This window comes from Anolis carolinensis, unplaced genomic scaffold (assembly GCF_035594765.1).
Source record: "Anolis carolinensis isolate JA03-04 unplaced genomic scaffold, rAnoCar3.1.pri scaffold_17, whole genome shotgun sequence".
Lineage (NCBI taxonomy): Eukaryota > Metazoa > Chordata > Lepidosauria > Squamata > Dactyloidae > Anolis > Anolis carolinensis.
Window position 1 is genome coordinate 92,501 of NW_026943827.1, and position 13,043 is coordinate 105,543.

General features: G+C 23.4%; 1 protein-coding gene across 1 annotated transcript in view; it reads right to left on the bottom strand.

The window, feature by feature from the left end:
• The window catches only part of LOC134294553 (phosphatidylinositol transfer protein beta isoform), a 40,087-nt gene extending 31,126 nt beyond the window's left edge, over positions 1-8,961 (bottom strand). The window contains exons 1-3 of the mRNA XM_062966088.1: positions 8,838-8,961; positions 4,334-4,364; positions 1,086-1,231 (exon numbers count right to left, since the gene is read on the bottom strand). Coding sequence (XP_062822158.1) covers positions 1,086-1,231; positions 4,334-4,364; positions 8,838-8,857 — 197 coding nt within the window. The 5' untranslated portion in view covers positions 8,858-8,961. The remainder of the gene's footprint in view (positions 1-1,085; positions 1,232-4,333; positions 4,365-8,837) is intronic.
• Between the last annotated feature and the right edge of the window lie 4,082 nt (positions 8,962-13,043).

The following is a 13,043-nucleotide window of genomic DNA, read 5'->3' on the forward strand; positions in this document are numbered from 1 at the left end:
AACGGAAAGTAAGGATAGTGTAATAATATAATATACTAATACGTCATATAAATATAGTAAAATAATAACAATAATAAATAATAATGATTATGCATAATAATGGATAATAATATAATGGAAAATAAGGACAATATATTAATATAATATATAATATATAAATAAAATAATAATAAAAACAATAATAAATAATAATGATTATGCATAATAATGGATAATAATATAATGGAAAGTAAGGATAATATGATATAATATATAATACATCATATAAATGTAAATAAGATATTAATAATAATAACAATAATAATGATGCATATTAATGGATAATAATATAACGGAAAGTAAGGATAGTGTAATAATATAATATACTAATATATAAATATAGTAAAATAATAACAATAATAAATAATAATGATTATGCATAATAATGGATAATAATATAATGGAAAATAAGGACAATATATTAATATAATATATAATATATAAATATAATCAAATAATAATAATAATAAATAATGATGATGCACAATAATGGATATTAATAATATAACGGAAAGTAAGGATGATATAATGTGATATAATATATATAAAATACATTATATAAATATAATAATAACAATAATAAATAATAATGATGCAAAGTAATAACGGAAATAATAAATAATAATAATGATGCAAAGTAATAACGGAATAATAACAATAATAAATAATAATGATGCAAAGTAATAACGGAAAGGATAATAATACAATATAATATATAATATATAAATATAATAAAATAATAATAATACATCATATAAATTTAATAAAGTAATAACGGCAAAGTAATAACGGAAAGGATAATAATACATTATAATATATAATATATAAATATAATAAAATAATAATAATACATCATATAAATTTAATAAAGTAATAATAACAATAAATAATAATAATAATGCAAAATAACTGATAATATAACAGAAAATAAGGATAATGTAATAATATTATATAATATATAATAATACATCATATAAATATAATAAAATAATAACAACAATAAATAAAAATATAATAATTAAATATCAAATAATATATAATAATACCTCTTGAGGTGGTAGATCTTGTGTGTGAACTGCCCTTTCTCCCCGTCGTTCTCGTAGGGCTCGTTCGTCAAGACCTGGATGCCCTCCCCGCCGCCCGTCTCGTTCTTGCTGGCCTCCGCCACCGAGTACAGCTGGCCCACCTGGTACTGTCAACACAAACAAGGAAACAAACAGGTAAACAACCCAAGAGTGAATCCCACTGGGTCAATGGCCAACCCAACGGTCAACGTCATTGAGTCATTGGTCAACGTCGTTGAGGCAATGTTCAATCTCATTGAGTCAATGGTCAACCCAATGGTCAATGTCATTGAGTCATTGGTCAACGTCATTGAGTCATTGGTCAACCCAATGGTCAATGTCATTGAGTCAATGGTCAACCCAATGGTCAATGTCATTGAGTCATTGGTCAACGTCATTGAGTCAATGGTCAACCCAATGGTCAATGTCATTGAGTCATTGGTCAACGTCATTGAGTCAATGGTCAACCCAATGGTCAATCTCATTGAGTCATTGGTCAACATCATTGAGTAAATAGTCAATGCAATGGTCAATCTCATTGAGTCAATGGTCAACATCATTGAGTAAATAGTCAATGCAATGGTCAATCTCATTGAGTCAATGGTCAACATCATTGAGTAAATAGTCAATGCAATGGTCAATCTCATTGAGTCAATGGTCAACATCATTGAGTAAATGGTCAACATCATTGAGTAAATAGTCAATGCAATGGTCAATCTCATTGAGTCAATGGTCAACATCATTGAGTAAATAGTCAATGCAATGGTCAATCTCATTGAGTCAATGGTCAACATCATTGAGTAAATAGTCAATGCAATGGTCAATCTCATTGAGTCAATGGTCAACATCATTGAGTAAATGGTCAACATCATTGAGTAAATAGTCAATGCAATGGTCAATCTCATTGAGTCATTGGTCAACATCATTGAGTCAACGGTCAACATCATTGAGGCAATGGTCAACGTCATTGAGTCAATGGTCAACCCAATGGTCAATCTCATTGAGTCATTGGTCAACGTCACTGAGTCAATGGTCAACATCATTGAGTAAATAGTCAATGCAATGGTCAATCTCATTGAGTCAATGGTCAACGTCATTGAGTCAATGGTCAATCTCATTGAGTCAATGGTCAACGTCATTGAGTCAATGGTCAACTTCATTGAGGCAATGGTCAACGTCATTGAGTCAATGGTCAACTTCATTGAGGCAATGGTCAACGTCATTGAGTCAATGGTCAACGTCATTGAGTCAATGGTCAACGTCATTGAGTCAATGGTCAACGTCATTGAGTCAATGGTCAACGTCATTGAGTCAATGGTCAACTTCATTGAGGCAATGGTCAACTTCATTGAGGCAATGTTCAACGTCATTGAGTCAATGGTCAACGTCATTGAGTCAATGGTCAACGTCATTGAGTCAATGGTCAACGTCATTGAGTCAATGGTCAACGTCATTGAGTCAATGGTCAACTTCATTGAGGCAATGGTCAACGTCATTGAGTCAATGGTCAACGTCATTGAGTCAATGGTCAACGTCATTGAGTCAATGGTCAACGTCATTGAGTCAATGGTCAACTTCATTGAGGCAATGGTCAACATCATTGAGGCAATGTTCAACGTCATTGAGTCAATGGTCAACGTCATTGAGTCAACGGTCAACGTCATTGAGGCAATGGTCAACGTCATTGAGTCAATGGTCAACTTCATTGAGGCAATGGTCAACGTCATTGAGTCAATGGTCAACGTCATTGAGTCAATGGTCAACGTCATTGAGTCAATGGTCAACGTCATTGAGTCAATGGTCAACGTCATTGAGTCAATGGTCAACCCAATGGTCAATCTCATTGAGTCATTGGTCAACGTCATTGAGTCAATGGTCAACCCAATGGTCAATCTCATTGAGTCATTGGTCAACATCATTGAGTAAATAGTCAATGCAATGGTCAATCTCATTGAGTCAATGGTCAACATCATTGAGTAAATAGTCAATGCAATGGTCAATCTCATTGAGTCAATGGTCAACATCATTGAGTAAATGGTCAACATCATTGAGTAAATAGTCAATGCAATGGTCAATCTCATTGAGTCATTGGTCAACATCATTGAGTCAACGGTCAACATCATTGAGGCAATGGTCAACGTCATTGAGTCAATGGTCAACCCAATGGTCAATCTCATTGAGTCATTGGTCAACGTCACTGAGTCAATGGTCAACATCATTGAGTAAATAGTCAATGCAATGGTCAATCTCATTGAGTCAATGGTCAACGTCATTGAGTCAATGGTCAACGTCATTGAGTCAATGGTCAACGTCATTGAGTCAATGGTCAACGTCATTGAGTCAATGGTCAACGTCATTGAGGCAATGGTCAACGTCATTGAGTCAATGGTCAACTTCATTGAGGCAATGGTCAACGTCATTGAGTCAATGGTCAACGTCATTGAGTCAATGGTCAACGTCATTGAGTCAATGGTCAACGTCATTGAGTCAATGGTCAACGTCATTGAGTCAATGGTCAACTTCATTGAGGCAATGGTCAACTTCATTGAGGCAATGTTCAACGTCATTGAGTCAATGGTCAACGTCATTGAGTCAATGGTCAACGTCATTGAGGCAATGGTCAACATCATTGAGGCAATGGTCAACATCATTGAGTAAATAGTCAATGCAATGGTTAATCTCACTGAGTCAATGGTCAATCTCATTGAGTCAATGGTCAACGTCATTGAGTCATTGGTCAACATCATTGAGTAAATAGTCAATGCAATGGTCAATCTCATTGAGTCAATGGCCAACCCAATGGTCAATGTCATTGAGTCAACAGTCAATGTCATTGAGTCAATGGTCAACCCAACAGCCAATCTCATTGAGTCATTGGTCAACATCATTCAGTCAATGGTCAACCCAATGGCCAATCTCATTGAGTCATTGGTCAACATCATTCAGTCAATGGTCAACCCAACAGCCAATCTCATTGAGTCATTGGTCAACATCATTCAGTCAATGGTCAACCCAATGGCCAATCTCATTGAGTCATTGGTCAATGTCATTGAGTCAATGGTCAACGTCATTGAGTCAAGGGTCAGCCCAAGAGTCATTCCATCGAGTCCGTGGTCAACGTCATTGAATCCATGGTCAACCCAACCTCAATTGGATTCGGACACGATAAATAAATAAATTACTATTAATTTAACGATTAATTATATTGATCGATCAAGGAAGGAACATACCTCTTGGACGGAGCAAGGCAGCACCACGCGACTAAAAACAAAACGGAATGACTATAATTAATTAATAACAATAACAATAATAACACAATAATAATAATAATACACACACATATATATAGTAAATAATAATAATAATAATAATAATAATGGAAATAGTAACACAATAATAATATACACATATATATAAATAATAATAATAATAATAATAATAATATAATAATGGTAACAGCAACACAATAATAATACACACACATATATAGTAAATAATAATAATAATATGATAATAATGGAAACAGCAACACAATAATAATACACACACATATATAGTAAATAATAATAATAATAATGGAAATAGTAACACAATAATACACACACATATATAGAGAGTTGATTAATAATAATAATAATAATACACACATATATAATAAATAATAATAATAATAATAATAATAATAATAATAATAATGGAAATAGTAACCCAATAATAATACATAAACATATATATAGTAAATAATAATAATAATGGAAATAGTAACAATAATAATAATGCAATAAAAACAATATTATAACAATAATGCGACTAAAAACAAAACGGAATGACTATAATTAATTAATAAAAATAACAATAATAACACAATAATAATAATAATACACACACATATATATAGTAAATAATAATAATCACAAACACACATATATAGTAAATAATAATAATAGAAATAGTAACACAATAATAATATACACATATATATAATAAATAATAACAATAATATTATAATAATGGAAACAGCAACACAATAATAATACACACACATATATAGTAAATAATAATAATAATATGTTAATAATGGAAACAGCAACACAATAATAATACACACACATATATAGTAAATAATAATAATAATAATAATAATAATAATAATAATAATAATAATGGAAATAGTAACACAATAATATACACACATATATAGAGAGAATAATAATAATAATACACACATATATAATAAATAATAATAATAATAATAATAATAATAATAATAATGGAAATAGTAACCCAATAATAATACATAAACATATATATAGTAAATAATAATAATAATATTATTAATAATAATAATAATAATGGAAATAGTAACAATAGTAATAATGCACACACATACATACATATAGTAAATAATAATAATACACACATATATAGTAAATAATAATAATAATAATAATACACACACATATATATAGTAAATAATAATAGTAATACAACAATAATAATAGCAGCAGCCAGGCTTTGAAGCTGCAAGGCCATTCAACAGAAGCAAGGAGGAATGTCAGGAGGGAATTCTGCCAGGCAGCAACCCAATATAATAATATAATATAATATACTAATATACTAACATAATAATATCTAATAATATAATATACTAACATAATAATAATATCAAAAATAATAATAATGACGTATAATAATATAACAGAAAGTAAGGATAATACAATAATATGATATAATATACAATAATGCATCATATAAATATAATAAAATAATAATAATAACAATAAAATAATAAAGATGAGGATGTATAATAATGGATAATAATATAACGGAAAATAAAAATAATATAATGATATAATATATAATAATACATCATATAAATATAATAAAAATATCTAATAATATAATATACTAATATAATAATATATAATACAGTATACTAATATAATTAGATGTAAGTTGCGAGGCTATTCAACAGTCGCAAGGTGAAACGTCAGGAGAGAATGCTGCCAGAAACCAACCCAATATAATAAAAATATAATAATAATATACTAACATAATAATATTACTAATATAATAAAATAACATAATATCTAATAATATAATATACTAATAATAATATCTAATATAGTATGCTAATATAATATACTAATATAATATATTAATAATAATATCTAATAATACAATATATACTAATATAATAATATCTATACAATACTAATATAATAATATCTAAAAATATACTAACATAATAATATCTAATATTACTAATATAATAAAATAACATTATAATATCTAATAATATAATATACTAATAATAAAATATATAATGTAATACACTTATTAATATACTAGTAATATTATCTAATAATATAATATACTAATAATAAAATATATAATATAATACACTAATATACTAATATACTAATAATATTATCTAATAATATAATATACTAATATCTAATAATACTAATATAATAAAATAACATTATAATAATATCTAATAATATAATATACTAATATAATAATATCTAATATTACTAATATAATAAAATAACATTATAATAATATCTAATATACTAATAATAAAATATATAATATAATACACTTATTAATATACTAGTAATATTTTCTAATAATATAATATACTAATAATAAAATATATAATGTAATACACTTATTAATATACTAGTAATATTTTCTAATAATATAATATACTAATAATAAAATATATAATACACTAATATAATATACTAATATACTAATAATATTATCTAATAATATAATATACCAATATCTAATAATACTAATATAATAAAATAACATTATAATAATATCTAATATAATATAATAATATAATAATATCTAATATTACTAATAAAATAACATTATATCTAATAATATAATATACAAATAATAAAATATATAATACACTAATATAATATACTAATATACTAATAATATTATCTAATAATATAATATACTAATATCTAATAATACTAATATAATAATATCTAATATTACTAATAAAATAACATTATAATATCTAATAATATACAAATAATAAAATATATAATATAATACACTAATATAATATACTAATATACTAATAATATTATCTAATAATATAATATATTAACATAATAATATCTAATAATATATTAATATAATAATATCTAATAATATAATATCTAATAATATAATATACTAATATAATAATATCTAATATTACTAATAAAATAACATTATAATATCTAATAATATACAAATAATAAAATATATAATACACTAATATACTAATATACTAATAATATTATCTAATAATATAATATATTAACATAATAATATCTAATAATATATTAATATAATAATATCTAATAATATAATATCTAATAATATAATATACTAATATAATAATATCTAATATTACTAATAAAATAACATTATAATATCTAATAGTATACAAATAATAAAATATATAATATAATACACTAATATAATATACTAATATACTAATAATATTATCTAATAATATAATATATTAATATAATAATATCTAATAATATAATATCTAATAATATAATATACTAATATAATAATATCTAATATTACTAATATACTAATAATATTATCTAATAATATAATATACTAATATCTAATAATACTAATATAATAATATCTAATATTACTAATAAAATAACATTATAATATCTAATAATATACAAATAATAAAATATATAATATAATACACTAATATAATATACTAATATACTAATAATATTATCTAATAATATAATATATTAACATAATAATATCTAATAATATATTAATATAATAATATCTAATAATATAATATCTAATAATATAATATACTAATATAATAATATCTAATATTACTAACAAAATAACATTATAATATCTAATAATATACAAATAATAAAATATATAATATAATACACTAATATAATATACTAATATACTAATAATATTATCTAATAATATAATATATAAACATAATAATATCTAATAATATATTAATATAATAATATCTAATAATATAATATCTAATAAGATAATATACTAATATAATAATATCTAATATTACTAATAAAATAACATTATAATATCTAATAATATAGAAATAATAAAATATATAATATACACTAATATAATATACTAATATACTAATAATATTATCATATAATATAATATATTAACATAATAATATCTAATAATATATTAATATAATAATATCTAATAATATACTAATATAATAATAAAATATATAATAGTAATAATAATAATAATAATATAACACTATAATAATAATAGCAGCTGCCAGGCTTTGAAGCCGTAAGGCCATTCAACAGGTGTAGGAGGAATGTCAGGAGAGAATGCTACCAGCCAGGAAACCCAACATATAATAATAATATAATATAATAAATAACAAATATTATAATAATAATAATAATAATAATAATATATTATTAGGCCATTCAACAGACGCAAGGCGAAACGTCAGGAGGGAATGCTGCTGCCAGAAAGAAAACCCAAAGGTATAACAATATCATAATAGCAGGCGAAACGTCAGGAGAGAATGCTACGAGAAAGCCAAGACAGTAATTATAGTATCATATACACATATACAGATACGTATTAAGACCATTGGATCAGTAAGACGACTAATTAACAGATCTAATCATAGTAATCGATACTAATTGATCGACGAAATCTCACAATTCCTTGACGAGCACCATCTTCCGAGGCGAGCTGAGGGGAGAAAGGCACTGCGCATGCGCGGGCCGGCGGAGAGCCACACTTCCGCGAAGGGCGTGTCAAGGAGCGTGACGTCAGAAGGGAAAAACCACGCCTCTTTTGGGGAAAAACCAATCGCGCGGCGATGATCGAGACATCGGCCCGCCTCCTTCCTGGAAACAGCCAATCAGAGACGAGTAAGGGAAAGAACCTTTTTCTTCACGAAGGGATTCCGCCATCTTGAGTGCGGCCTAAACTTCCTGTTCCCCGCCTCCTTCCTGGAAACAGCCAATCAGAGACGAGTAAGGGAAAGACCTTTTTCTTCACGAAGGGATTCCGCCATCTTGAGTGCGGCCTAAACTTCCTGTTCGCACCGGAAGTGAGGCGTTTCAAGCCTAAATACAGGCCCCGTGCGGCGTTGTTTACCTTCCCCACAGAAACACCAATGCGATATTTAGTTCCGCACCGGAAAAAAACGTAAAAAAGAGGGTCATACGGCTGGTTTTCCGCCGGAAATGAAGTTTAAATTGTTAATAGTTCCCCCGGCAACGCGAACGGAGGATTTTGGTTCCGCAACAGAAATGGACAATAATAATAATATGTAATACATTATAAAATAATTAAACAATGTAATAGGAATGATAAAATAATATAAAAAATTAAATTAATACAAGAAAATAATTAAAACATACAATATTCATATTATTCATATTATAAGAATAGATAAAATAAAAAATAAATAATAATAAATGTAATAGAATGATAAAATAATATAAAAAATTAAATTAATACAAGGAAATAATTAAAACATACAATATTCATATTATTCATATTATAAGAATAGATAAAATAAAAAATAAATAATAATAAATGTAATAGAATGATAAAATAATATAAAAAATTGAATTAATACAAGAAAATAATTAAAACATACAATATTCATATTATTCATATTATAAGAATAGATAAAATAAAAAATAAATAATAATAAATGTAATAGAATGATAAAATAATATAAAAAATTGAATTAATACAAGAAAATAATTAAAACATACAATATTCATATTATTCATATTATAAGAATAGATAAAATAAAAAATAAATAATAATAAATAAATAATAAATAAATAATAAAAATTAAAAAAATAAATAACTATATAATAAAATATAAGAAATTATAAAATAATATTATAATGAATAGAATAGTAATATAAAAATAAATTAATTAATACATTAAGAAAATAATTAAAACATATAATATTCATATTCATATAGATAAAAAAATTAATAACTGTATAAGAAAAATATAATAAAATAAAATATAATGAATAAAATAGTAATATAATAATAAATTAATTAATACATGAAGAAAATAAACATATTCTAATGTTCATATTATTATTCATATTATAAGAATAGATAAAATAAAAAATTAAAATATTATAATGAATAAAATAGTAATATAAAAAATTAATACATTAAGAAAGTACTTAAACATAATATTCATATTATTATTTATATTATATTATAAAATAAAACATATTTATATATTAATAAAATAATACAAAAATTATATATTATTTAATTTATGACAAATAAAATGTAAATATAAATAATAATAATTAATATAATAATATAACAATAAATACAATGAAGTAAAATACATAATAAATACATTATAATATAGTGAATAAAATAAAATATTGAATAGAATATTGAATAGAATAAAATAAAAATAACATTGAGGCAAAATATAAAATAATATAACAAAATTAGATTATATATATATATATATATATATATATATATATATATATTATTAAATTATATATAATATAATAATACAATAAAATATTGAAAGAATATAATATTAATAATGCCATATAATATTAATTATATGATATATATTACTAATAATATTACAGTATAGTGGTATAGTTCAATATAGTAATATATAATGCTAATATTGTGTTATGCTAATAATATAATATATTGTATGTACATATAATATTGATAATAATATTATAACGTAATACAATATAACACTAATAATAATACCATATAATAATATTAATTATATGACATATATTTCATATAATATTACAGTATAGTGGTATAGTTCAATAAAGTAATATACAATGCTAATATTGTGTTATGCTAATAATATAATATATTGTATATACATATCATATTGATAATAATATTATAATGTTATACAATATAACACTAATAATAATACCATATAATAATATTAATTATATATTATATATTACATATAATATTACTAATAATATTACAGTATAGTGGTATAGTTCAATATAGTAATATATAATGCTAATATTGTGCTATGCTAATAATATAATATATTGTATGCACATATAATATTGATAATAATATTATAATGTAATACAATATACTAATAATACCATATAATAATATTAATTATATGTTATATATTACATATAATATTACGGTATAGTGGTATAGTTCAATAAAGTAATATTGTTATATTACTATCTTATATTATATTATTATATTACTGTATTATTATATATTTATTATATTAATGATGTTACTATTATGTTCCATAATTTATTTTCTGTTATTTTACTACACTATATTATTTTCATTATATTCTTTCAATATTTTATTTTATTATTATATTATATATAATTTAATAATATATATATAAAAGAGTGATGGCATCACGGCAGCGCACAAAACAACAAAAGTAAACACCCCACAACCTCGAAAATTGACATCACAACCCCTCATCCATGCCTCTAGGTTGATACAACAAAAAGAAAAGAAAAATAAATTCCTAATTAGAGGGAGAGGAATAATTGTTTTTATCCAATTGCTGCCACTTAGAAGGCTAAGCTCCGCCCACTTGGTCTCCTAGCAACCCACTCAGCCCAGTGTTAATAAAAGAATAAAAAATAAATACAAATAAAACAATAAAAAATAATTTTTATAATTTTATTTTATAAAAATAATTTAATAATCGGCAGGTTTTTGAGTAATTACATTGGACTACTGCTGATTTCTGGGCCTAAATATATTGCACAAGATTTCCCTAGCCTAAAATGATACATTTTAATATGTTATACAATATAATACTAATAGTAATACCATATAATAATATTAATTATATATTATGTATTACATCTATATATATAAAAGAGTGATGGCATCACGGCAATTCACAAAACAACAAAACTATATATATTTATATATTATATATTACATCTATATATATAAAAGAGTGATGGCATCACGGCGACGCACAAAACAACAAAACTATATATATTATTAGCATAGCACAATATTAGCATTAAATATTACTATATTGAACTATACCACTATACTGTAATATTATATGTAATATATAACATATAATTAATATTATTATATGGTATTATTAGTGTTATATTGTATAACATTATAATATTATTATCAATATGATATGTACATACAATATATTATATTATTAGCATCGCACAATATTAGCATTATATATTACTATATTGAACTATACCACTGTACTGTAATATTATTAGTAATATTATATGTAATATAGAATATATAATTAATAATATTATATGGTATTATTATTAGTGTTATATTGTATAACATTATAATATTATTATCAATATTATATGTACATACAATATATTATATTATTAGCATCGCACAATATTAGCATTATATATTACTATATTGAACTATACCACTATACTGTAATATTATTAGTAATATTATATGTAATATAGAATATATAATTAATAATATTATATGGTATTATTAGTGTTATATTGTATAACATTATAATATTATTATCAATATTATATGTACATACAATATATTATATTATTAGCATAGCACAATATTAGCATTATATATTACTTTATTGAACTATACCACTATACTGTAATATTATTAGTAATATTATATGTAATATAGGATATATAATTAATATTATTATATGGTATTATTATTAGTGTTATATTGTATTACATTATAATATTATTAGTTTGGGGACCCCTGATCTATATATATAAAAGAGTGATGGCATCACGGCAACGCACAAAACAACCTCGAAATTTGACGACACAACCCATCATCCACGCCTCTAGGTTGATACAATATAATACAATCTATATCATATATATATATATATATATATAT